The sequence below is a fragment of the Augochlora pura genome, chromosome 7, assembly GCF_028453695.1.
Source record: "Augochlora pura isolate Apur16 chromosome 7, APUR_v2.2.1, whole genome shotgun sequence".
Taxonomy (NCBI): domain Eukaryota; kingdom Metazoa; phylum Arthropoda; class Insecta; order Hymenoptera; family Halictidae; genus Augochlora; species Augochlora pura.
In genome coordinates, this window is record NC_135778.1 from 7,897,437 (window position 1) to 7,924,390 (window position 26,954).

Below are 26,954 nucleotides of genomic sequence, written 5' to 3' on the forward strand. Positions count from 1 at the left end.
TCATATTCCGCATACGTTCCTTCGTTTAATCTGCTTTACATGATACCACTAGAGGGTGTTAGGTTACATTAACACTAAAAATCTTTAGAAAGTACTTAAATGCCATTGTTCGTATCTTTCCATTGTTTGTCAGATCTATATTTCTACGCTGTAAATATTTCTAATTACATAATAACATTTTATATGATTTTAAATGCAACCATATACATGTTCCTAATGTTCCTTCCAATTATGTATACGTTTACAGATTTTAATGTACATGTATGTGCTTTAAGGAATTTTGAGAAGTATATACACGTAGATATCGATTGGATATTCCAATTTTCGATTCAATCTATTTTCGTAACAATTGGCATTGAATCTATGCTACTATACCATCTGCAGATACTATCGACAGAAACCATAGAACGAGGTGTTAGGAGTTTCTAATACGCGCAGCGACCCTGACAATGAAGCACCTTACATTAGTCTATTCTATTGGAAGTTTGGTAGTTATGTTGATCAACTCGACATTTACAAGGATAAATTTCTGCTCTCTCGCACAAGCAGTATGTATGTATACATGATGCAAAATGGCCAATCGTGTGTTAAACCAGAATTACCCACGGCGAAGGTGATTCACAAATGAATAAACAGTTTCAGTAATATAAATATTTCCTACTAATAATATTTGATTCTAATCTTTAGCGAGACACTACAGTTATATAAAAATTCGATTTTCTGTAGTGATTGTCTTGAGCAACAGACAATGCCCAACGTCACATTTATCTTTATATAATGCAGCTGTTTATCGGTAACGAGGGCGAAAGTGTGTAATTTTCCGCCAACGGCAGTGATTGTTTCCGCAAGATAAATGTAATGAAAGAGCTTGAAATTAATCTTTAATATATAATAATCACTATAATCGCATTTTTGATTGTGTAGCTCCACCTTTCCCCTTCTCTAATTACCAATTTCGTTCTTATTTAGCGATGATACCGTGAATTCGTACCAGCTATGGAACCGCTTCGATCTGCTTTCAGGTGCATTGACCATCGTGACTTTAGTTAGTGCAGACACAGACAACTTCCTACGTCATCAAGGTCGTTACTTAATCCAATCCACACACTTGAGTCCCGCGTTACAAGCCAATATACATGAATACTACATTTACATACTGATCGTCTGTTGCAATATTACAATTCCTGCAATACGATGACGTAGATTATGTTGTTGCAACGAGGAAACCTGTGAATTTCTTCTACTATTTCATTTCTTTAGCTATGTATAGGTGTCGCAGTTTATGTTCGAGTTTCCCTATTACCGTACTATATCTGATAGCATCGTGAACGTTACATAATACCGATTTAAAGCCGAAATATCTGTTAAACGTAAAGTTAGATTGATAGAAAAGATATTTGCCTTTACGTTGCAAATAAGCCGGTTATGTTCGCAACATTCGTTAAATAAAAGATAATATATTTGCTAACTAAGAGGTTTCAATTATATTCGCGTAAGTGTTATCAGAAGACAGATACAAACGTCTCCAGATAACCACGGAATTTCCTGGTGCAATCTACCAGACGTCTACATGAATGAATAAAAGTAAATCAGTATTGTAATGATATAGCAGGGTCATTGATTTTAGACCAACATTTTAATATAGAAAGTTGATAACAATATCTTCTGAGAACGTCTAGATACTGTACTATGGTTACATTTCACAGTCCACCTTCCAAGTAACTGACACCATATACTGTACGCCAGTACTGATACGAATCATAATTATCATTAGCCGCACTCACGTTCCGTGCTTTTCGCGCTGCTTTCTTCTTAATTTCTACTTAATCGTCCAATTGGAAACAGGACGTACATGCGAGCACAAAGCATAATGGAACTGTCCTCTTCGAATCTATAACTAAAAATGATTTTGTAAATATCGTATGAAAGTTCGTGTGGGAATCACGCTGCGACGATAAAAAAATGCGTGTTCGTAAAGACGTTACAACAATCTAGGAGCGAAGTAATTATAATGAAGTGTCGGGTTAGCGTAAGTCGAGTCCATTACATTTCATTGATTCTCGTGACAAATGGTTGCACGCGCCACGACGAGTGAGATACCCGACGTAGACAGAGGACACATTTAGAGTTAGTCTATTCTCTACAAGGTCCACTACGTATGTACGTATCTTCAAGATGTATAAATACTCCTTACTTGAAGTTACTCCATTGAACTCTGGCGTTCTGTTCCCTAACATACTGGCCAAACGCCAGGGTTACGCAAGTCGCGCCCCGTTGACCTCCTTCTTCACGAGAGATTGACCTTGTATCTCGTTCTTGTATCTTTGACAGCGCAAACTCGAAACCACCCCAAAGACGATCGCTGCGTGACATGTGTAAAATATCATAGTTCTATATGCCGCATTCCATTTATCATTCCATACGATGATTAAATGGAATGAGGAAAATAATATCGACAGAGACACGTGAAACTAACAACCTAATTTATGCATCACGCGTGGCCCTGGATTATGGTCAATGCTGGCCTATAGGTGCAAGGGTACCCGAGCCGACTCGATCGATTTAGGAGGAATATGTACGACGTATACATATAGGAATGTTAACCTCAAATCAGATATTAAATTGAACGAATCTCAGTTACGTAGTCTATCCTTGACATAGTGCTTCTCTTCCTTTGTTCTGAAAGAAAGCTGCTGTTGACTTTCAACATTTTATTAAAATGATTGTTATATGTTCAGCACTGCGTGAAATGCATTACATGTGCATCACCTTGATGTATAAATAATTTCAATTATAAGTTGATGTTTTCGGCTCTTAATGATGCAATTAACGGATGTCGATGATAATTCCTAGAAATAATACAATTGGAAATACTTATTTTGCACGAAACTGCATGGTAACTAAGTAAGAACAGTACTTTGATGGTAAACGAAGATGAACAAAGATGGATGACCGACGCGGGTATTTCGAATACGTTCATCATTCTTCTGAAACAACGTTCGATGTAATCCACATCATTGGATAAATATGATATTTCTTACATAAAAGTGGATAATTGGAATATTTTTCGAATAATAATTATATTTCCAATGCCACAGAATTCATATATTTGGAAATTCAATTGCCACAATGAAAATATTGCCATTACTTTATAAATTATACCGATTTTCGGACACGTTTGACTCGGTGCAAAGTATGAACGTGTATTGTCACGTGGCAAGCAATAAAAAAGACCATAACATTTCCGTTCAGCGGTTGCAATGAATTCCCGCCAATTTCCTTCATATTTCGAATACTTTGACACTAGCGACAATTTCGCTGTGCTTGTACCGGAAATGCGTCAGTTGCGCGGGTAAACGTCTAATTTTGAACGGGTTGTCCGTGAACGCATTTCATCAAGCCGATACACGCGTGGCGACCGTGAAAAGAAACAGGAAGGGACTGGTGTCGCAAGACATCCGAGGAAAGGTCACGAATTCGGGAACAGAGTACGCATTGTAGGTGCACAAGGTGTCAGGGTCCCAAGGTGCGGTCGTGCCAGAAGATTGAACCTGCGCAGAAGTCTGCACGTGACCTGCGCAGCTATTCTTAGCGGAGGTCCGTTCAACGAGAGGAACTCTGCCTCGCTCACTCGTCGTCCGGCGCGCGTCCGAATCGTAGGAGTTGTTCTCCTCTTCCTTTTGTTAACCCGTTTCTCTCACGCCAAACCACCCAACACACAAAATGTCTGGTCTTGCGGATCCCGTTGCCTTCGCCAAGGATTTCATAGCCGGCGGTGTGGCCGCCGCTATCTCGAAGACGACGGTCGCTCCGATCGAGCGTGTGAAGCTGTTGCTGCAGGTACAGCACATCTCCAAGCAAATCCCGGAGGACCAGCGTTACAAGGGTGAGTTAGAACCGGCATAATTGCAAGCCAATTCGCGAACTGATCGACTGGTAGCGGTATCGATTCTAGCAAGTTCGAAATTCGAATGTAACGATACACTGATGATCGATAGTCGTTCGAAACATGTGACAGTTTAGAGCATTTCTCTCGTATCGACATTCCAAAAGTGCCAACCGATTTCGCTTTGGTCGGAATCGACGGTTGGAACGAGATTCCCGTTATGTAATGTCGTTTCGTACTATATATCATTAGCGAATCAGCCGGGTGCATTGCTAGCGCTCTAATTTCCGACTTTATGTAACGAACGCGAAGTTTTGGGGTATTACATAACTTTTGCAATATCAATTGAACGGGAAGTCGTGGTTTTCTGACAACGAGTGGGTCGATATTCGATAAGATGACTCGCCTACCAGATGGCAGCGCGTGGCTTTGCTCTTTGGACAGGATTCCGTGTGCCGATCGATGACTGTGCGGCTCAATATGGCCGTCCTGTCTGCTGCAAAGTAGAATTAACTGAGCTTGCAATTTTTAACAATGACAAAATTTAATAAAACCCTCAGGAATATTAATATTATTAGAAATTTAATAAATATGTAAGAAATAATTATCGCTTCTTTCAGAAAAATGATAAAAAATCAGATATTCGTGAAGAGAATACAAGCGTGGTGCTCTTATTAATGAACGTTGTCGCGATGATGTCTTTGCAAATCTTACAATAGTCGTCGCTAAAACGAATTATCCTTTAAGGTCAACCGTTCGATAATATAATATCGTTGATACATATAACATACAAGTTATAAAACTTCCTAAAATTGTATTGCTTCCTGACCTTGGAAATCTCAAGTGGTTTTTACGTGAAATCGCAAGAAGTCCATGCCTTTTCTGAAAATTAGCTGTTCTGTTATAAGAGCAACGAAATTTCAAAGAAAAATTGTTCGTAATTTGAAATTTATATAAAATTAATATCCACTATTGATTTATTACATAAGTTCAGATATAGTACGGTGCTATTAATTTCGCAAATGGAGTATATAGATATTTTTAACTTATTTTTACACTTTAGTAGTATATCGACGGCAGATTATTTGAATTTATTCATTACAAATTCGGATTCCGATTATGAAAATTATATTCATCGAAATAAATAAATGAAACTTTATAAATTATTTTTTTCTATTTCAGGTATGGTCGATTGTTTTGTGCGCATTCCAAAGGAACAAGGATTCGCGAGTTACTGGCGTGGTAATTTGGCCAATGTCATCAGATACTTCCCAACCCAGGCTTTGAACTTTGCCTTCAAAGACAAGTACAAGCAAGTTTTCCTTGGCGGTGTCGACAAGAACACCCAGTTTATGCGCTACTTCCTTGGTAATCTTGCTTCTGGTGGTGCTGCTGGAGCTACTTCCCTCTGTTTTGTCTACCCACTTGACTTTGCCAGAACCAGGTACTCTTTCTTCACCAAAGAAGATCTCAGTTCGAATCCCTGTATAATCGCTCTCTCCGTCACTTTCACTCTCAATAATTTCTAGGTTGGCTGCTGATGTAGGCAAAGCTGGAGCAGAGCGTGAATTCAGTGGTCTTGGAAACTGCTTAACGAAGATCTTCAAGACAGACGGTCTTACCGGTCTTTACCGTGGATTCGGTGTATCGGTTCAGGGTATTATCATCTACCGTGCATCTTACTTTGGTTTCTATGACACTGCCCGTGGTATGCTGCCAGACCCCAAGAAAACACCATTCCTTGTCTCCTGGGGTATTGCTCAAGTACGTAACTCCATCTAGTATCGGTTTGTCCATGCGATTATAATTCTTATAACTAATTGTTATCGTTACTTTGTCTACAGGTCGTAACCACCGTCGCTGGTATTGTATCCTATCCATTTGATACAGTACGTAGGCGTATGATGATGCAGTCTGGCCGTGCTAAGTCTGAAATTTTGTACAAGAGCACTCTCCATTGCTGGTCTACTATCTACAGATCGGAAGGTGGCAACGCCTTCTTCAAGGGTGCTTTCTCCAACGTTCTCCGTGGTACTGGTGGTGCGCTCGTATTGGTACTTTATGACGAAATTAAGAATCTCCTCTAAACTGTTAAAATGATCCGTACCTCATTACCTTCACAATCACAATTGCAAAAATACCATCTTTATTACCCTCACCATCCGATTTAAAAGCAGTTATCAGACAAAGTGATACCCAGGATCACTGTCAAGAACATTAAGCAACTGTCGAGAAATTCAGATATGATTCAGACTGAGGTGTTTCGGTAGTAACCTGTGAAATGCATGAAACTCGGCAGAAATGTGTATCTTGATTGTAGAAGAGAATTCGCTTAATTTATTGCCGGATTCAGTATTTTCTTGCAGCGGTTCACATGTGCTATTTTCATATTCCATTTTCATAAAAAAAAGAGGAGAAAAGACAAGGTATATTTAAAATATATCTGAAGCGAAAAATGCGGATTATCAGCATAATGGACATATGAAACGTTAAATACATGTGACCAAGTAGACGATGGTTGGGTCACTAAGTAGTGAAGATAAGTATCCAAAATACGAGCGTATACATACAATTGAGCGAGAGAAGGGCGCGCGACGAAATGTCAGTAACGGCGATGGCAGGGCGCGTAGACTTGGGCCGCCCCTGCCCTTATTCTCGGCCCGTTGTAGATAAATAATAAACGATCATGGTAACAGCGATGTTCATCGAATTTCAGTGAACAGTAATTTAATTTCGCACTACAAATAACTACGTGTAAGATAATGAGAAGCGTTACTCTATACGTATGCATCTAATCAGTTCATGTTAGGATGCGTGTAGAGAAAACGACAGAATCAATAAAAGTGATCTAAAATTTCAAAAGATGCTTTATTTTCTTCCTCCTTGTGTCATTTTAGTATACTCCACTTTTGACAAGTAAATTCGGTAAATAGTAACTTGTGAAATTTACGATTTAAGCAATCAAAGGTAGAAAATGTATCTCTCACACGTTCGTATGTAGTAAAATTTTATATTTTTTAAGGGAATAATTACATTCAGCATATATTAGACACGTTTCATTCACCGAGTCTTTAATACAAACACATCAAATAAAGAGCAAAAAACTTGTCGTATCATTAATTCACTGATACAGCAAATTAATGATTATAAGGAAATGTTTCTCCTTTGATAAATACTTCATTTTTGATTTTCATTCATCTTATGTAGGAAGTTTGTGGAATGCTTTTATGCACATACAATTTTTATAATACGCTTGTCTTATATGAAAATGAAAAATGTATATATTATTTCTATATGAATTTAACATTAAGTTGAATGATCGATATATAAGTGAGTTGCATTTACCTATTTGTGATATTTACACAGTAGAAAAGAGATCCACAAACATTGATAAGGAATGACAGGAAATCTTGGGACACAATATACAGTAGACAATCTTATATACATTCTTTGACCGGTAACATTAAGAAACACATCATACAGTTGTCCTGTTCGAGTCTCCTGCAATTATGTCTAAGACTCGACTGAGGCCAGGCATATTTAAAACCGTACCCAGTACGGGTACTCTTCGTAAAAAGTTTATTGCTACTGGTAGAAAACCACTGTAACATAAATACAACAATGAAAATTTCCACACATATTTAAATAAATATGGTCAACTATGGTTAATTACATACCTGAATAATAATACAAAACCATATGTTTCTACGATCATTCCCACAATTGGATAGCCTAAAAGAACTACAATAACGCCTCCTAAGAACGAAATGCTTGCTTTGATCTTATGTCTTTGGAAAAAGAAGTTCAGAGTTCTTTTTGGACCAATAACACATGCTAATCCAGATATAAACAGGATCTGTGTACAAACAATATATCAGTGGGGCATCAGTCCCACACAAAGCAAATTACAAAAATTTATGGAGACGTGCAAGAACAATCCTTACGTTTCCAATTGCAAGCAAACCCTTGTCAAAGAGCAACAGAACTCCGAGGAAGAGGAAGGATATTCCAAAACCGGCGAGTCCCACTCCAATCTCTGCAATTAGCATTATATTGTTATAATGTTTGAAATTGACACTCGTTTTCGATCATGGCACATGAAATTTTTGTCATATTGCTCCACTTTTTAAGCAAACCAAAAAATTATAGATTACTCACTCTGCATATCTGTGATGTTGAACATTTTTCTTATGTATTTGGTTTCAGTCTAACGATTTTAAACAGCTTTGATAGCGGTGTTTTTAGAAAGATCTAGGTAACTGTTCTAACAGTATGCGGAACCTAACCTACATCCACGTCATTTGATGTGATGTGACACGATCCCACTAGGCACTGCTTTCTATCACCTTGCAAAAATCATAAATTGTGTAGTTTGTGCGCGTTCGTGCATCCACATTAGCGATAACTTCCATCAAACTTCAATAAATTAGATATTCATTGATGAAGTGGACATTGAACACCATTTCACACACCTGCGCGTGAGGTTATACGAGAATCTATTCTTGCCCGTCATTGCCCGGTGGACGATGCACGTGTTTTTTGGGCTTCTTGATATAAATTTACATTTCGACATTAAGTACGGCCGGACGAGTAAATACAGAAAGGAACAATAAAAGTCCACATAATTTGTTTTACTGTTTAGAGGCGGGTCTTATTCTTTATTTTCGAATTTAACACCTACAATTTCACGTTTTAGGTACACAATGTTTCGTATTATTCAAAAGTAAACGGCAGACTGTATAATACTTGCAACGCTTACGATAGCGTAAAACATTAATAAAGTAATAAGTTCAGTTGAATTCGATGAAGTTGAAAAGAAACGAAATAAAGTTTCTAATTGATAACTTTTGTTTCTGCGAATTAAATTACGTATAAAATGGATTTTGCAAAAAAGGCGGGTAGTTTTTTAATAAGTTACAGTATAAAGTCTATTGCTTTATTAAACACAGTTAGATATAAGCATTTATGTCTCGGATAAAGGGACTGTACAAAGTAACGATAAATTTATTATCCAGTACGAATTTCTTATACAAACAACGTATTATACATAGTTACTTTAGAATGTTTATCGGATGATGGAATGATGATTGCTAATGGAGATAAAAATGACAGTATTTTACAAACAGCAATAAAACGATGGGCTCGATCGTTAATCGTTAATATGGCTAAAACTTAGGTCTACATAGACATAACAATCATTATTTACAGATATTTGTTTCAAGGTACACAGACGATTGCGATGAGTAATTGTTTTAACACATCAAGGACGATCTCAGCCACTGCAAAAAAACAAAATTGATAAATTACACGATAAATATTAGTTTCTTGCAATCAAATCGTAAAACCATGGAAGTCGCGTATTTCTTTTAACATTCAACAATATTCGTAATAATTGTTTCAACTTTCGGCAAACTTTCGAAAATATTTTTAATTTAAAATATACATAATACAGTAATGAAAGAAATAGAGTATTTGTTGAAATATCTCATATTAACGATAAGATAATACTGACCTCTGCTAGGCTTAATTTTATAGTTCCATTTTGCAAGGGATCCTTACTCTCGAATATACCTGAAACGATATTAAAAATATTAACAATGTCGATTGATCGAACGGGCAGTATTTTTTAAATTTAAAAATACGATGATTTATTCACGTACCGAACGCATCGCTTAAATGCAATATCGCCGAGATGAAATCACCGAATCTCAGCGTGCCATCCTTTCTCATGTATCGTAGAATTAAGATAGAAAGCACATCCGTGTTCAATTGAAATCCTGAGGAATACGTTTGCTTTAAATTGAATCGAACTGAATTTCAAAATAATTTCGAGATAAGAGAACTTACCAACTTCCAACAAGGCGTCTCGTAAACGTTCAGCTTTTAGAATACCAGTCTTCTCTTTCGTGTGCTTTTTGAAAGCAGCCTGCCAATATTTCAAGCTGCACATGAGATCCTTGAAGTCATTAAACTTCAGTCGGCCGCTTCCGGAACTCTGTTCAACGATTACTTAAGGAAAACAAGGAAGAGACGAGGGAATATTTAATAATAATACTAGTAGCCAACGCTAGTACGCAATTTTACAAATTGAAACATCGAAATTCTGTTTAAGGATACATCCATTGTGAGAACCACTTGTCGACAGACTTCCATGCAGGCGCAGCTCTTGATGTAATCTGTAAATCGAATTTCCGTTAAATCTTGTCTGCGATAAACTTTGCCGATCAATCTTCTTACCGTTCGGTAAGCAAGCTTCGAGGAGTTCCTGCAGTTCGAAAGCGTTCACCGTTCTGTGTTCGTCGGCAAGTTGCAAGAAGACAGCTTCGTACTGCGAGAAACCTTTACCTTCCAGGGGTGGAGCTTTCACAATAGCCGACTTCATCAAAGTCGGCGGGGTGTCGAGGAGTCTGCAGAAATTTCAATCAGTTTAACTTCGATCTCAACACACTCATAATAGGAATTGCTTGTAATGAAAATGTTATTCATCGTTTTGCATAAATTATAATTTCTGTCTTTCATCGATTTACAGAATTGCTTCAACGATGGATAGATAATATTTTCTACTCACTTGAGTTCCAACGGTTTACTACTGTACACTCGCAACGTGAAACTCGTTTCCTGCGTTGGCTCGAACGTAGTTGGCACTAACAGATAGCCACCCTGTTCCAATTGACACCTGTGGCTCACCTGCCGACTGTTCGTGTACTGCGAGTTCACCAGGGATTTGTTCTTCTTAAAAAATTTTCTATTTATCGACTCCGTGTTGTTCTTGGGCAGCGTGTACGCTGTGAAGCCTATCACCTGTAAGGAACATTTGTAATTTGTTGATTCTTCGTTTCGAAAATTAAATAAAATATCTTCTATATATTTTATTTAACGGTTACAGGTCTTGGAAGACTGAAATTGTTCCACACGGCGTTTACAACATTTCAAGGAACGATTCTTGCCTTCGGTTCCATGATGGAGTGCTGGTTCAACGAAACGATTACTTCCTCCATCTCGTTAAGGATCAGGTGCAACTGCGGATTAATGTGGAAGGTTTCTGCAACAGAAATGCACATTGTCAGTCCGTTGTATATCGATGGTTCTTCGCGTCCTGCAATAACAGGCTTCCGGTATCCAATTGATTGGCGTAAACCGTGTAACGAACCTTGATTGTTTCGACATCCTCCAGCGGTAACGCCTCTCCTCCAACTGCCTTGATAGAGTTTCATTTGCCAAGTATGTTTGCTATGCAACGATGGCTCATCCCTCGACGTTTCAGCATCAAGATGTACGACTTCCAGGTGAGTGAACGTTCTCACGAAGTCCGAGTAGGATATCCTGCAAGTGAACCGGACAGAATTAGTTCGCTTTCGTTTCATCTGGCACGACTTCTACGAATGAACGATCATCTATCGACGCTTGAACGTAATTAAAATAAAATCTATACCTCGCCGAGGTAATAAATTTGTTGCAATTGATGTGCAAGATTTGAAACGTTTCTGGAGCTGTTTTTCAGGAATTCATATTTGCACAATTGTACTACATTTATCTATTAAATATCAATAATTTAGCTGATGATAAATTTGTAGGATATTATATATGACAATAATCACTGGTTCATACACTTCAGCAATTTTCTAAGATTTTTTTAGATATTATAAAACTGTTTTTAACGTTGTCTATTTTTTGCATTTCTAACGCAATGATTCCTCGATTTGCAGATACATAAGGGTTGAAGAGGAACAACAACGTACAGAGGAAAGATCGAGGTTTGTAGACGACACGCGCGTGAAAAGGATAGCACTTGGAAAAAAATCGTTTCACTCACCAGAATTCCCCTTCGGCCATGTTTCTGACCGCTAAACGTTCCCTTTCCATCGGCGGTATTTCATCCCATTCGAGGCCACCTCTTGCCCAAGCGCCGACGTATTCCCCACCAGGACCAAGAGGATTTCTTAATTTTACTAACGGGACTGCTTCGCCGCTGAATGTCTCCACCTGCATTTTACGCAATTATACATACCGCCGTCGCGCATGGATTGAGACAATGCCGATTTTCACGGCCGAGGGAAACATTACTTTCCCGATACGTATGCCGGCGGTTAAGTTACTTAACTTTACTGTAGTAAATTACATTGTTTGCATTTTGCAACTATCATGCTGGAAATTATATGTTATACGTCAGTTACGATAGCAATTTTTAGAAAAGTGTGGCTATCAATTGGGTTGTTGTAACCCTTTGCGTCGTATTATGTTTATATTTTATATAGGTGTCATGCAGGAATTAATTTTCGTTGAATGAACAGTAATAAGCAAAGTAATATGCAGTTCTGTTTAAAGTTTAGATATATAACACAATAATATATTTTAATTTTAAGACAAAATGAAAGAAATAAAAAAATAAATAGTTTTAGTGACTGAGAGCAGACAAACGATCGCAAATGGTTAACAATTGACTCAACATAGTATAGGGGATCTGATTAATTTGACGAATACGTTCTCCGTTCATCATACTCACCCTTACGACAGCGTAGAGTCTATAGTTGATGCCCATTTGAATGCCGTTGGCAAGTTTTTCCGTGCTGGCGCGAATCTAGAGGAATACAAAGAATTGGCCAGGTTAATAATAAGATTGAATGGGCAGCGCCAGAATGAAGTGTGGTAACGGCGGGACTAAAATTCCGTGGCATATGTTGTCATTGCTTGTTCGAGCGGAAGGATAATAGAGACCCGGACCAATCCGACTAACTCGGGATTACGAAGGACTTCGCGGTGGGACCAGTTTTGCAGAAACGTTTAACCCGATTTCGATCAATTAAGCTCGGGGAACTTGGGCCAGAAACATTCAGTACCGAGAGACCGAAATTGTAGCAACCTCCCAACGCCGAGGGAACCAAATTTATCCCAGGAATCTTGGCCCTGGGTGCCTAGGTCAAGAGGTCTCCTGGCACGTGCCCTTAATCTGGTTAACGTACCCCGACCCTGAGCGAGTTTGTCAAGTTTGAAAATCCGAAAGCTTTTGCAAACCTAACGCTGCCTGGATACGATTATTGAACAATGATTTTATATAGCTTGGTATTGTCTTGAGATAAATGTATATTAATTGAGTAATATATTTATGAAATATATTAATGGAATATTGTATTCGTGAAATGTAGTAAGAGAATATTGTATTTATAAAATATATTAATAGAACACTGTATTTATAAAATATATTAATAGAATACTGTATTTATAAAATACATTAATAGAATATTATATTCGTAAAATGTATTAATATAACATTACATTTAAAATATATTAATAAAATACATTCATACAATACATTAATAGAAAATTGCATAGAGCGAATTTGATAAAAATATCAAAGTAACAGCGATGATCATATTAAATTTATACCAATTTCGAAAAATGCGTAATATGTTACTTTCGTCTAATCTAATTTGCTTCTTTATTTCCAACGAATTATTTTGTAAATACAGTTACGTAACAAGACGTAGATTATCGAGGGCATCGATTGTTGGGTTATCTCGAAGGCGAAATCGTCGAAAATGCGCGACAATGTTCTATATTTTCAGACGCGTATCTTCCCTGCCCCAATGTCGTAATTTGCTGTCTTATCTAAGTTCACCGATTTATTTATATCGCTAGAATAAGTTACGCAATGGTTTACACGATCGTCTCGGCCAAATTCTAATCGATTGTGTTGAATCACAAAAATTTGGCACCGAATCTAAATTCGGAATGTCTTCGAATTCGTGGATGTATACGAAATGGACAAGGCTTGTAAAATGTCAGACAGTTAAATCGAATGATTTTTATATTTTATTTAGTGGATAACAGATTTTATGGACTTTTTATTTTAAATCGAATTCCACGAGAAAAATGTCTATTTTTAGTCATCCAAATGTTAAAGCTTTAACCTGCTATTGTTCTTTTTTTGAGACACAAATATATATATATATATTAAAATTTATAATATTAGGTTTAAATGAAAATTATTAAAAATGGAATGGTAAATATATTTTTAAAAAATTTGTAAATAAATAGTAATAATACTAATGTTAAATCCAGTTTAAGTAAGCTTAAAATGAAAGCCTAGATATTTCGGAATTAATTGGAATCGAAGACTATGTAATTAGAATTATTAATAATTGTCAGTAGATTTGTATATAATTTTATTGATATATTCAGTATTTGAATTGGGACGATTGAAGGGTTAAGCGTCGTCGAAATCGTGACGAGGAAGCGCTCGTCGACGAAACAACAGTCGTACGAACGTCGTACAGCGGCGAACGGTTTACCTGCTGCTGATTGTTGTTTACTGTACAGGTGATCAGGGACGTCATATCGAGTAGCTTGGCGAGGGCCCTTCCGCAGGCCGTAGGGTCCTGTCGTATCGCGATGCTCTCGGTGATTCCGCCCGTGAGATCCGACAGACCGTCCAACAGGGTGCCATACTTGAGCGCCTCGTAGGAGCCGTGCAGCCTGGAAGCGAACCGAAAATATTAGTTTCACCGCATTCACCGCGCGTTCGTCCATCAATTACGGCGCGCCGAGGGTCGCGAGGATCACGGGAAATCTCATCGGGATGTTCCCTTCTAACGAGATCGCCGTTTCTCGGTGAATCGCGGAGAAAACCGGCGGTCTCTCCGGCCGACAAGGTTGCTAGACCGGACCAGGGAAAGCGGGCGTCTAGAAAATTCGTCGACCCATGACCTTCTTCGCCGTGAATCGAGGCGCACACCACGTGCGATTGTGATTTCTCGCGCGCCCGTCATCGATCCCACGAAGAAAGTCCCGTGTCCTGATGGTCGTTAATCTCTCCGTGGAAGCGACTTTTGTTCTACGGAGAAGTGACACGCGGCTACGATCGGCAACGATCGATGGAAATCGTCGGGATCGTTGGCGAGGGAGCGTGAGATTTAGGAGATATGGTAACCGGGTCGATGTTTGTGGGCTGACTTGGGTTATTTAATTGTTTCATCAGTGTTTTAGTCAGTTGTTTGTTGAGTTGTTTGCTCAGTTGGTTACTCATTTATTTAATTGTACTTTTAGTCATTTAATTAGGCATCTATTTTGTCATTTATTTAGTCATTAATTTCTAAACGACGACAAAACTCAACTACGAGACGCGCATATTTACTCTTCCACCCTTCCCAGCCCCTTTCCTCATTATCTTACAATTCCCTCTTTCTCTCTCTTTTGCATACATTCTCTCTATCTCACTCTGTCTCATTCTCTTTCTTTCCTTACTTCTCTTTCACTCTCTCACGCTCCATCTTTCGGCCACGCAGGACTTTGACGAATCCGATCAACGATCCCAGATCACTTGTCGCAGCCCAACCCCTCCCCCTGCCTTTCCTCCCCCCCCCCCCCCCCCCAACCCTACAATACTAAACCAGGTGTATCCACATCTAAGCGAACCGCGTCGTTGGCATACAACCGTATGGTCGGCGTGCCGGTGCCGTTCCTTCTGGAATTAGTATTCTAGAGATAACGGGGTTTTCTCTGGGCCCGTCTCTCGGCGGGCACGCCGACGCCACCCGACACGCCGCTGCTCGCGCACGTATCTTATCCGCTCGAGCTTTCGTTTATGCGCGCGGCCCACAGCCGGAGTCTCTAAACCGTAACCATTCACACGCGGCGCAAGCCGCAGTCACATGGGTATTTTCTCAGGGAAGAGGAGGAGAGGACCGCCTCGACGCCGACAGCAGATCCGTTTTCCAATTGTGCCCCGTGTATGGCTTTCCGATTCGGCGTTCCGCAATTACCGCGGCGGAAAGAGAGGATCCTCCGGAACGGTTCCGTGTGCCCGCTCGGTGTAACTGGATAACGACGCTCGCCCATTTCCAATGATTGAATCACGCTCGTAGGAAACGACCGTCGGACGCGAACGGACGCGTTACACCCCGCGGCGATGGGGCTGACGAATGTTTGTGAAAGAAATGTCCGTGTTAGACTTTCTGCCATTTGTATTATATTTTATGCTTCGATCGTGATACGCTCGAAAAATTTCTTCGTTTGGCGCCGGCAACACTAAAATTGTCAAACTAATTTTGACTTGTTAATTTGGAATTTTAATTGTTCCTAATCTTATCGTTAGTTCTCATGAGTTTTCAATCTTCTCCACTTAGTTTCATGAAATTTCGAAGACATACATATGGAAATAAATGTAAAATTTCTTTGTCTTATATATTTGCATGCCACATCACCGCGGTGTCGCCGCCCGTTGTGCGCGGCACCACTACGGTATCGCCGGACAGCATAGTGTTAACATAACCTTTTGTTTTACCTCAGTTCGCTGGTAACTACGCTGACGATCGTACGATTAAACGTAACCTCTAATAGGTTCAGACACGTGTTTTATTTACGCGCCCTGAACTCAGTCTCGCTAAAAAAAGTCGAGCGTCGAATCGACATCTCCATTCGTGGAACTTCCTCGTTACACCGTTCGATATCTAATCGCGCGACTCTCGCGATTTCTCGCGTGATTAATCGCGGCATTGCGCGGACAGGTTATACATAATATACGCCGAGCGGATTCGTCGAGACGGCGGTCGACGAAACGTGTCAGGTCGATGATTATTCCGTCGAATAATTAGCGACCGTGTCTGCTATAGATTCACTTTGGAAATACATAGTCGGGAATTGATTGCCGCTGTCGCGCGGGAACGAACAATTTTACGAGTTAATTGGTAGGAACAGGATTCGAGGGAAACATCTGTTTCTATCTGTCGACGGTTCGATAGATTGAGAAGAATGTAGGAGTGTTCTTTAAGTTCCTTTAATGTCTTCATTAATTTTAGCTTCGCCTGGAGCGGCGTGTACAGTCCCGGATAAAACGTGGATGTGTTTCATATTTTGCAGTGTGAGTCTTTAGAGAGCTGTGATAATTTGCATTTATTCTCTCTTAATAATTTCTTTAATAGGTTAGATGATTTCTGTTGCTTGTATTGTCTTTATTTATTTTTCTTGTTGTGTTATTTGGCTAAAAGAATGTCGATGTTTTCTAAGATATGAGGAGGATCAAGAATCGAGTCTACTTTATAGCGATTAATTATTTATGTCATATTTATTATATTTTAGTCTACTGTATTTATACTATATTTATATTATACTTACATTATATTTATATACTATTTATATTACATTTATATTATATTTATATTATATTCATTTACCATTTATATACCATTTATATTATTGTATATAATATTTAAGGTTATGTGCGCACGCAACCCTAATCATTTTGATCAGAGATACGTGAACCAGTCAGACAATTAGCCAGAATAATTAAAATGACTTTTCGCTACCCTAAAAGAAACAGTTTCTTAAAAAAGACTGAACATCGTGATTACGTTGCCCATTTATTTATGCTTATTTCGTGGACAAGTAAATGGCTTTTTTTCTCGCAAGAAGATAAAGATAAGGGTAACCTGTAATTACGAGGATTTACGTTTATTTTTACTGTATGGACGCAATTATTTCCTTCTTTATTGCAACCGTCCAGGTAACGGACTGGTTGTAACACTTTGCCTGCTCTTAATTTCCTGTTAGTAACTTAAACTTACTTGTTGCAAATCGAAAGCGTCGTGTGGTCAAATAAGGTCGGATAACTGCGGGTAACACTTCGACGGAGAACTTTTTATTATAAACATCATAGTTTTCGCGAAATGTTAATTCGAAGTCAAATTGCTACTTTAGATACAGTTTTAACCCTCTCCGATTATTGTGTCAATTTAACATAATTTTTATAGATATTGTATAAATAGTTTGTTCTATAGATTTATTGTTTCTATAGTTTTATTCTTTCTGAACAATGCAGAAGTATCTAAATTGAAACTTATGGCACCTAATATTTTAGATTTTTATTTATAATAGAGGAATTTATGGGATTAAAGAAACTCTTTGCGTTCGAGGGCGCCGGAGCGGAGTTATTTAAAATTTACTTAACATTGTTCCCATAGTGGAGCCCTCGAATTTTTTAATAAATATAAAAGGGCTCAGAGCTTCGGAGCCCTCGAATTTGTTAATAATTATAAAATAGCTCCACTCTGTAGTCCTCGAATTTGGTAATAAATTTTAAATGGCTCCGCTCCAGAGTCCTCGAATTTGCTAACAAATTTTAAAGGGCTCCAACTCCGGCGACCTCGAGTGCAAATGGTTAATCAACACTCAATCTCATTAATTTTTCAGCATTATCACAAATTGGTATCAAAAGATAGATTACGCTTTAAAATAAAGATAGTACGAGCGTTAAAGAACGCGCGGCAACTGTGAGAATTAACACGGAGTTAAATCGCAGATTATGGTTGCCATTTATTGTTTTTGTAAACCGTTCTTCAGCGGCTGCGTTTATTCCGTTCAACGCGTGCGGCAAGGGTGCATAAAATTTTATTCGGATACGCGCGTTGACAAGGGTGAGAGCGCGTGCGCGCGCCAAAGAGAGAAAGAGAGAGAGAGAGAGAGAGATTCGTGCAACACGGGGGATCTCGTGCAATACTGCAATTGTCACAGGGGTCAGCGCGCCAACGACCGATCTCGAAACAGTCCGCCGACTATGTGACTATACCGTTGTCAGTTTGCGAACAAACGGTAACGCGAGTCTCTTGCATTGACGTACTTCCGTCCCGTGACCGTCTAACGGGGTGACGAAGTTGCACGCGGATGCGCGATGTCACTCGCAGTCCTTTTCACGCTACTGTTGCCGCATTGTATGTAGATACGCGCACGTCTCTGCATGCATACATGTATTGTATAGTATTTCAAGGTATCCAGATACATGCTTCTTCCTTTTTTGTGTATTCTGATCCTTTTTACTTTCTTTTACTTTATTTATGGGATTGCTGTATGAAACCTCTGTATTTATTGTTATTTCTTCTATTTACATTATAGAAGAAACAATAATAATAGTAATAAGTATAGTATACATATATTATTATTTTTATATTTTTATATACTAACATATTAACTATATTTCTATATTCTTATATATTATATTTTTATATTCTTATACCTTTATATTTTTATATTTGTATATTCTTATATCTTTATATTTCTATATTTCAATTTTTTTTTCTTCCCTCTCCTTTCCTTTTCTTTCCCGTATTTGCACTTACGCGATTATTATATAAAATCTCTCTATTTGTTCTTACTTCTCCTATGGCAAAAGATTTTCCTACCCATACACACGAGTAAATTATTATTATTATTATTATTATTATTATTATTATTGCGGTTCGCGTTTTAGACAGAATATAAGGCACAATTAGACAGCTTCAAAGCCGAATAAAGTACGGTCGCAAATACATTGTAAATTAGCATAGGTACATTATACACATGTACAGTGTAATAGTAGAACGTTTCAGGAAATCGAAACGTTGCGCGTGCAATACGCTTTCTTATCTTAAAATAGCTGTGGATGCAAAAGAAATAATCCTGCATACTTCCTGCTTTCGTAAATTATTCTAGATGATCGTACGGTTTTGTAAACGTTCGAGCCTAATAATAACGTGTATTTTAATCCGATCTTACGAAATAAATACGTCATTTGTCGGTTGAGCTTCATGAGCACCGCTCGTGCCAAAATAACAGATAAATATATGAATGCATAATGCATTCGAATATTATTGTTCTTGATAAACTGCTGCACCTCGATTAATCGAACTATACTTTCCTCGATCTTCATTATTTAAATATTTGATTATTCACGTTGTCTCAATAATTGCAAATTAATAAATGATAATAGAAGTAAATATATAATAAAATAATAGTAAATATAAATGAATGAATAAATGCAGAATAAAATAGAAATAAATACAAATGAATAAATACAGAATAAAATGAAAATAAATTACAGATGATTAAATAAATAATAAAGTAATAATAAATAATAAATAAAATATAATCAACTTTGAATTCGCATAATCGAAGCTCCGAGGTACCAAAGGCAATAAAATTTCGATTAAATGGACAACAAGCGACCAATAATTAATCCACAATAAAACGGAAATGGAAAGACGGACAATCGAAGGTCGATTAACTGGCCCCAGAGATATGATTCGCCGGCGAGGTTGCGGAGTAAGGGAGGCTCGGATGACCCGGCGTGACCGCCTCTAAACGAGGAAGTATTTCGCTCGGGATTCGTCGGTTAAGGGACAAAGAGAGTCCGGCAAAAACGATTAAACTGCTAATGAGGATCGTTATTTGAGAGGTGGCATCGGCGGAACACACGACGGCGTTCTGCAGTAGTTTCGTGGCCGCGCGGATACGAGCGTGGACTGTGGTCACCGGTGCACTGACCTCCGATCCATCGCTGGCAACCAACGAACCGACTACTCGCGCCGAGTGAAAGTATCCGCGCGCGGTTATACTCGGCCGGCCGGCCGGCCGCCCGGCATGTGCGTGAGCAAATATGTATACGCGGCCCGCCGCTGAATATAACCCGGTATTCCGCGGCTACATCGAATTCGGATTTCTCGGTGGTCGGCACGCATCGGGCAATCGGTACAACAGATTTTTTTCGCGGTCGCAACGGCTAAGAACCAGGCAAGACCGCACTCCGCTCGAGTATGTTTCTGGCATCGTGCGAGCCAGCCAGCCAGCCAGCAGCGATTCCGAGGTTTCTTGCTGCGAGCCGTATGCAATTCCCATGAATAGAGCGCGGGCCACCTGGTGCCGCTTCAATTTACATTCGATTCGCGAAACGTCACGCGATATTTTCCGTGCGCCGGTGGAAGCAGGCCTCCGCTCGTTCCGCGGCTTCGACGGATTTTAACCCTTGCGCTGCGACTTATCTTGTTTGCTTTGTCGTTGAACGATTTTTACCAGTGATGGAACGTTGATATTTATTGTAATGGAAGTTGTAATGTATCGCAATAATGTTAATATAAATGAGAGACACATTTCTGTTAGCTTGTGTGATAAGTCTGTTAGCGGCTTTTTGTAAGAAGGTATAGTAAACGAATGGATTTGTTAGAAAATTTTAGCATAATTTATGCTAGTTTAAAGTAGACACTTTCAGCTTTCATTTCAGCTAATTTGAATAAAAATAGCTCTACGAAATCGTGTCTTAAAATCTATCTGAACTGTCGCTTTGAATCCGTGTAATTTTCCTTGTTTTTTCTTAGGTGTCGGAGATCGAATTTTCTTAATTTTTCAAAATGATCTCATTATTTTACTACAATCTAATATACCTTATGTTAAAGTAGATGCTTCCAGCTTTAAAAAAACAGTACATTAAACAGATTTCAAAGAAGCACTCCCAAAAATCTCATCAAGCCATAATACTACTTGAATGACATATTAATCACGTTTCTAATAAAAACACCCTCTGAAATCCATTCCAAATTAACGACAAAATCATAGAACTTCTTAAATCGATTGAAAAAAATAAAAATTAAAGTCAAAATGAAAAAGTGAAAATTAAAGTTATTTAAGTTTAAACATCCCCCCAATAAAATAATTCCATTAATATTATCATTTATATCAATAAAAAACACTAACAATTTTATTAAACTCTACAGGGTCTTCTCGTCCCCTAATTTAATTTAAGCATTTTCACTTAAAATTTAAATTATTTTTTTAAAATAAAGACAGTTCATATCTCATCAACCCCTTCATACAAGCCTTCAATTAAAAGACAAATGATTATGCTACTCGCACATACTCATCACCGAGCAAAGTAAACGCGCCGCGGATGTTTGCACTGACATAATCGAATAACCATAAAACAGCATAGAGTCGGCATCGCGTACCGCTTGTAAAAGTCGTAATTTCCCAAGCGAGGCGCACGCGGCTCGCGATTCTTTGCCAGTCGACGAAGTACCGCGACGGGCCGTGCTACTGATTTCTAATGGAAATCGCGGAGGATCGCGACGAGCATAATTCTTTGGTTGTTTAAAGGGGCGCGAAGGCGCGCGCGAGCGCGCGCGTTGGCACGCGACGACGGATCAGCTTTCTAACTGATTTCAATACCGGTCCTCTCGGATTCATATACGCCCGGGCCTGACCGAACCGTTCCGGATCGATGGGATCTACGGCGAGACGGGGTTATCGTGAAAGAGGAAAGGTCGATCGTGGAACGATCCTTCTCCCCGTCGGCGAAGAAGTGTGCCATCCGTGGGGGACCGCCATCTTGGTGAACATTAAACCAGACCGAGCGGAATACTAATATATCGTCGTCACGAAAGTCATCGCGCTTTATCATCCCGGCGAGCGCGCACCGCCGCCGCCGCCGCCGGGATTCCCACTGTTTTCCACCCGATTTCTCAAAGCGGAATGTCAACCTTGCCTCAAAGTTGTCGGGGAACGTATGCGACGGGATAAATCTTGATCCCTGGTCGAGAGGAACGCCGGCCGAGTGACAGCCGATGTTAATGCTCGTGCAGTCGGAGCTGGTCGTTAACCCATTAACCGTCGCGATCCCCATTTCGGGATTTATTTCTCGTATATTCTATACAGAATAGGTATATCATTGTTTATTATTTTTTTTTTAGATATATATTGTATTTTTATTATTTATATTTTATTTATATTATATAAATCAATTTATACGATATATTATTCGACTTATACTGTGCGATTTTTACTAAAACATAAATTCGATTAAAAAGAATTTATCCAGAAATATCTTCTAATAACAGTTCAACAATATTTACTTACTGTAAAATAAAAGACGAGAAATCATTCACTTTTACCGTTACAGTATAAATTTCTCATTTAGTTAAAAGAACGTTTTATCGACATTTAAAAAGAAGAATCAAAGTACGCATTAATTTAAAAAGAAGAATCAAAGTACACATTAATTTAAAAAGAAGAATCAAAGTACACATTAATTTAAAAAATACTAGCACATATTTAAATCCTTTCAAAGAATAAATACTACTTATAAATACTTAATCTACTTAATCGCTTAATTTAGGAACCACTGAATAATCAACTCCCAATAAATCTCGCATCAATATCCACCACTTCCCCTCCCTCTAACAACCTGACATAACCTAACAACGATTCGAAAAATGTCGTTCCAGACGCGCCGCGTAGTCCGCATAAATCCGCATATATTCAGGGAGGCGCCATTACCGGTTCCGTCGCCAAAGAGAGGCCTAAGTGAGCATCATCATCATCGGTGAGCCCTCTTAAAAAAGACTTCCGTTGCCGATGTAACACGGTGGACTTCGAGACTAAACGGCGGCAAACGCGAGTTAATGTGTCGCGGGTTTCACGGGGAAACTCGTTTGACCACGTCGAGAAAAAGAGCGCGTCGTTAGACACGCTCGGTAACCGCTTAAGCAATGCATCAGAGATCGTTATCGTTCGTACGATAACAGGGGCCGGGGTAAAAGGTATCGCGTGTCCTTCCTTCCGTGACCGATAAAGTTCGCCTCGTTGGCCGCGTTTGAGTTCTGTCATCGAATAAAGTACGAAGCAGAAACAGAGTAAAAACAGACAGAGTAAAACAGACAGAGTAAAAACAGACAGCATAAAACAGGCAGTGTAAAGTATGCAGAGTGTCCTAAAAATATCTAAAATATTTAAAATATCTTCAATATTGAATTAGGTGATACCTGAGTTAATTTCGAGCAACTTTTCTCTTTGCAACAATTTTCTCCGAGACGCCCTTAACGAGATATTAACAAAAAAGCATTGACCAATGACAGACGAGTACCACTGACGCAGAGCGCCTGAGCCAATCAGCGTAACTAGGTTCCTCCCGCTTGTTGACTCGGACACCGCGCGCTAGTGGAGATCGTCTCTCATTGGCCACAGTTTCTCGGTAATAACTCGTTAACTGTACCTCGTAGAAAATCGTTGTAAAGGAAAAAGTTGCTCGAAATGATCTCGGTTATCTCCTATTTCCGAATTGTTAGGTATTTTTGTGTCACTCTGTATAGTAGTGGGTTTTCTATTTGCTCTTCGTTCTGAGGAAGAGCGCGAGGCCACGGAACTCGGGTCTTCGATTACATACCACCATTGCCGTGCAATTATTCGCTAAAATTGCAGCTGCGCTCGGAAATTGCAGGATCCGATGACGCAGCACGCGGCGAAAATTGATGTTTACCGTGGTGGAACGGATCGGTTCCGACTTCCTGCTTGCAGCTCGGATCGATCGGCACCGGTTGCCGAATTTTCGAGGCCGAAAACCTCGACGAAAAGCTAATCTTTATAAATTCATTTTGTAATATTTTCTCCGTTCCAAAAAGTTGTTAAAATATTACTGCTATTGCTAAACGGTCGCTGTAATTGTTAAACGATCACTGTAATTGTTAAACGATCGCTGTAATTGTTAAACGATTGCTGTAATTTTTAAATGATAGCTGTAATTGCTAAAAGATTGTTGCAATTGTTAAACGATTGCTATAATTGTTAAAAGGTCGTTCTAATTGTTAAATGATCGCTATAATTGTTAAACGATCGCTATAATTGTTCAAACGTCGTTTTAATTGTTAGACGGTCGCTGTAAATGCTAAACGATCGTTATAATTGTTAAACAATCACCATAATTGTTAACCCGTAAATCTCTATAGAAAATACCACTGCCATGCATTATTTTCTAAAAATTCGAACGACTCGGTCAAAATGTTCTTCCTGGAAAAAATTAACATGCTATCAGCTTACATGTTTATTATAGTCGGTAAACAAATTCGATCAGGTTTCAGTGCATAGTCGGGTTCACAGTCTACTAATTATTACCAGATCCAATGGGCAAGCGGTATACGGGCAAACCTGTTCGGAAAGAGTTCACCACTTTCTCTCAAACTAGTCTTAAAGTTAGTGTGTCAACGAAGAAAATTTCATCTTCCGAAGGAAGGAAGCCGGTTACCTATCAACTAACACAATCTATTATACGGTAGCAGCAGTCATCTTATAATGATTTTCTCCAACAGAGAGGATCGCTTTTGAATTTGAAATATAGTATAACCTTAATTATCCGGATTGCCGACGCGTTTTATTAATTATTATGATTTCTCGTGATAAACCGTGCAGCCTGAAAGGATATATAGTTAATAAAATAATTATAGAAGACTGTAAAATTGTTAAGTAGTTACTCGTGCAACAACAGTTGTACCATCAATAATTTTCGAAATGTAATTTTTCATAATATAAAAATTATTTTGGAACTTATGCTGTAACAATGTTAGCGGTGCCTCAGAGTCGCCACTCGAGTGCAAAGGGTTAAAACATGACTTAGTATACCGAAGAAAATATCGTCCATAGAAAACAGTTGCACACCGGTTCGGTAACGCAACAATTTACAGACTCGAAACGTAGAAAAACGTATCGCACATTTCTAACTCTCTCGTCGGCCCCGCGCGCGCGCGCGCTGATATTCCCTTTGCCGCGTGCCGCCCGACGCGGTACAATAATTACAGTTCATCGGGCACCACGCACCGGGATCGTTTTCTAATTAGCTCGTTTCACCGCGCGTATTCCGCTGAAAAACAAGATAATGCAATTTACGTTTGCCCACACGCGCAGAACCGCCGCGCGGCGACCGACGACGACCAAGTTAGATCGGTCAACAGCCGTCGGGCCGGAACGAATCGAGGCCACAGGGGATTCATTAATAATTGATCGCGCGTTGCTCCGTCTCTCCCGATGACTTCCGTTCGACGCGGAATGCCGCGCGGACGCCGCCGCCGTCTTCGATCGTCACCGGAATCGTCGTCGACGGCCGCGAAAAATTGATTGCACATCGTTACGAGCCGCGTTTCGTCCCGTCTCGCCCGCACGCAGAAAATAGCCATCGACCTTCGTCTATTTTTTATTCCGAGACTGATATCGGCTAACAGCAAGACCACTGTTAATAATAAGACGGAGACGACGGGTAATATTATTTTGTCGAGGTTACGTCGAGCTGTAATTGGCTGGCGAGAATTATATTCGCTAGACGGATTTACTTTACGTTATCTTGTGAGCGAATTTTAGCAAAAAGTGGATTTCTATGCGAAATAATTGTTAATATTTTCAATTTTAATAAGTGGAAATTATTATAATAAAAATCGTATATAATCGTAATAATAAGTCGTTCGAAATTCTATTTTACAGTTTTATTAATACGAGAACAAGCGATTTGTTTTTTACAAATGAATGAATGGCATAATGGATGACACAACTTTTTTATGTGGTATTTATAGTATCACTTACGTGATATCGATTTATGTAATCTTGAATGACGTCCAATATTCAATTAGATAACCTTTATTGAATTATATTTATAATATGTATATGAAAAGAATTATTTACGATCATATACATATAGTTAATAGCGCCACAATGATTCTATTAAAGAAGTAGCAATACTAATATATACAGTATTAATACTATCATTAACATAATAGATAGATCACGGAATTGTTAGTAAAATAAAAAATGTCTATGGATCAAGTGCAAAAAATATAAACCAAGTAGCAATTTAATTCTTTCTTTGAATGACTATAAAGTTAGACTTTTAAAATGCTTTTAATTATTATACTATTTTCAATTGTAACTACCTAATTTTGCAATAAATGCATCAATGCATTTTTCTCGTATCGAAAACTGGCCGATTAATGGAATCGCTTCAGGAAATCGCTGATAGAAGGAAATTAATTAAAAATTCGTCAGTCGGAGAAAATTAACGAAAAGTCGACAATCGGAGGATATTAATAAAAATTCGTTAATCGAAGGAAGTAAATTAGAAATCGTGAATCAGAGGAAGTAAATTAGAAATCGTCAATGAAAAATAATTAAAAAATCGTCGATCGAAGGAAATTAATAAAAAAAAAAATCATCGATCGAAGGAAAAGAGTGATCGGCAAGAGGAAATTAGTTATCACCACTGATTACCAACGACACAAACGACACGATTAAACAGAACAACGTATCGGCGAAGCGCAGGCCTTGACGCGACCGCGTTATTTATTTAAATTTTCGCAAACGCCAAGCAATTACGTCCGACAACGAAAATGATAGCCTACGATAAGCTTGTACCGCTTTCGCCCGACGAGTCGCGGACTCGGACCACAATGATTTCTCGTTACGCGTACGTTAGTCATTGTGACGCAATAATCGCGCGCTCGATAACGAAAAATTACAG

General features: G+C 38.8%; 3 protein-coding genes and 1 long non-coding RNA gene across 6 annotated transcripts in view; 1 reads left to right on the top strand and 3 right to left on the bottom strand.

Annotated features, from left to right (window-relative positions):
• Positions 1–1,635: 1,635 nt before the first annotated feature.
• LOC144472544 (uncharacterized) lies at positions 1,636–2,891 on the bottom strand. Of its 2 annotated transcripts, none has more exons than XR_013494434.1 (3): positions 2,480–2,891; positions 2,195–2,362; positions 1,636–1,897 (listed from the first exon to the last, which is right to left on the bottom strand). It is a non-coding gene; the product is annotated as an uncharacterized LOC144472544 (long non-coding RNA). The 2 variants fall into 2 exon arrangements; XR_013494435.1 differs by having other exon boundaries at positions 2,477–2,891.
• Positions 2,892–3,615: 724 nt separating this feature from the next.
• On the top strand, positions 3,616–6,748 carry Ant (ADP/ATP translocase). Its single transcript, XM_078184651.1, has 4 exons — positions 3,616–3,886; positions 5,069–5,330; positions 5,416–5,650; positions 5,731–6,748. The coding sequence occupies exons 1-4, from the start codon at positions 3,724–3,726 to the stop codon at positions 5,971–5,973; spliced, it is 903 nt and encodes a 300-aa protein (XP_078040777.1). The 5' UTR covers positions 3,616–3,723; the 3' UTR covers positions 5,974–6,748.
• LOC144472022 (vesicle transport protein GOT1B) lies at positions 6,256–8,474 on the bottom strand. 2 transcript variants are annotated; one of them, XR_013494369.1, is made up of 5 exons: positions 8,045–8,474; positions 7,831–7,922; positions 7,564–7,742; positions 7,232–7,488; positions 6,256–7,143 (listed from the first exon to the last, which is right to left on the bottom strand). XR_013494369.1 is itself a non-coding variant. In XM_078184652.1 (4 exons), exons 1-4 carry the CDS (start codon positions 8,067–8,069, stop codon positions 7,362–7,364), a joined length of 423 nt encoding a protein of 140 aa, XP_078040778.1. In that variant the 5' UTR covers positions 8,070–8,473; the 3' UTR covers positions 6,256–7,361. The 2 variants fall into 2 exon arrangements, 1 of the variants encoding a protein (XP_078040778.1); XM_078184652.1 differs by having other exon boundaries at positions 6,256–7,488; positions 8,045–8,473.
• Positions 8,475–8,808: 334 nt separating this feature from the next.
• The window catches only part of Calpc (calpain C), a 79,299-nt gene continuing 61,153 nt past the window's right edge, over positions 8,809–26,954 (bottom strand). The window contains exons 5-16 of the mRNA XM_078184649.1: positions 14,176–14,359; positions 12,390–12,464; positions 11,700–11,869; positions 11,037–11,209; positions 10,834–10,928; positions 10,455–10,687; positions 10,124–10,293; positions 10,004–10,062; positions 9,734–9,881; positions 9,547–9,663; positions 9,399–9,457; positions 8,809–9,165 (exon numbers count right to left, since the gene is read on the bottom strand). Of these exons, the coding sequence (XP_078040775.1) occupies positions 9,139–9,165; positions 9,399–9,457; positions 9,547–9,663; positions 9,734–9,881; positions 10,004–10,062; positions 10,124–10,293; positions 10,455–10,687; positions 10,834–10,928; positions 11,037–11,209; positions 11,700–11,869; positions 12,390–12,464; positions 14,176–14,359 (1,510 nt within the window). The 3' untranslated portion in view covers positions 8,809–9,138. The remainder of the gene's footprint in view (positions 9,166–9,398; positions 9,458–9,546; positions 9,664–9,733; positions 9,882–10,003; positions 10,063–10,123; positions 10,294–10,454; positions 10,688–10,833; positions 10,929–11,036; positions 11,210–11,699; positions 11,870–12,389; positions 12,465–14,175; positions 14,360–26,954) is intronic.

Bases quoted from the DNA above. Each gene is read 5' to 3' on its own strand.
- Ant (XM_078184651.1), top strand. From the start codon at position 3,724: ATGTCTGGTCTTGCGGATCCCGTTGCCTTCGCCAAGGATTTCATAGCC. The intron at 3,887-5,068 runs GTGAGTTAGAAC...TTTCTATTTCAG, and splicing joins GGAGGACCAGCGTTACAAGG to GTATGGTCGATTGTTTTGTG. The intron at 5,331-5,415 runs GTACTCTTTCTT...AATAATTTCTAG, and splicing joins CTTGACTTTGCCAGAACCAG to GTTGGCTGCTGATGTAGGCA.
- LOC144472022 (XM_078184652.1), bottom strand. From the start codon at position 8,069: ATGTTCAACATCACAGATATGCAGA. The intron at 7,923-8,044 runs GTGAGTAATCTA...TGCTAATTGCAG, and splicing joins CAACATCACAGATATGCAGA to AGATTGGAGTGGGACTCGCC. The intron at 7,489-7,563 runs GTATGTAATTAA...TTTATGTTACAG, and splicing joins GGTTTTGTATTATTATTCAG to TGGTTTTCTACCAGTAGCAA.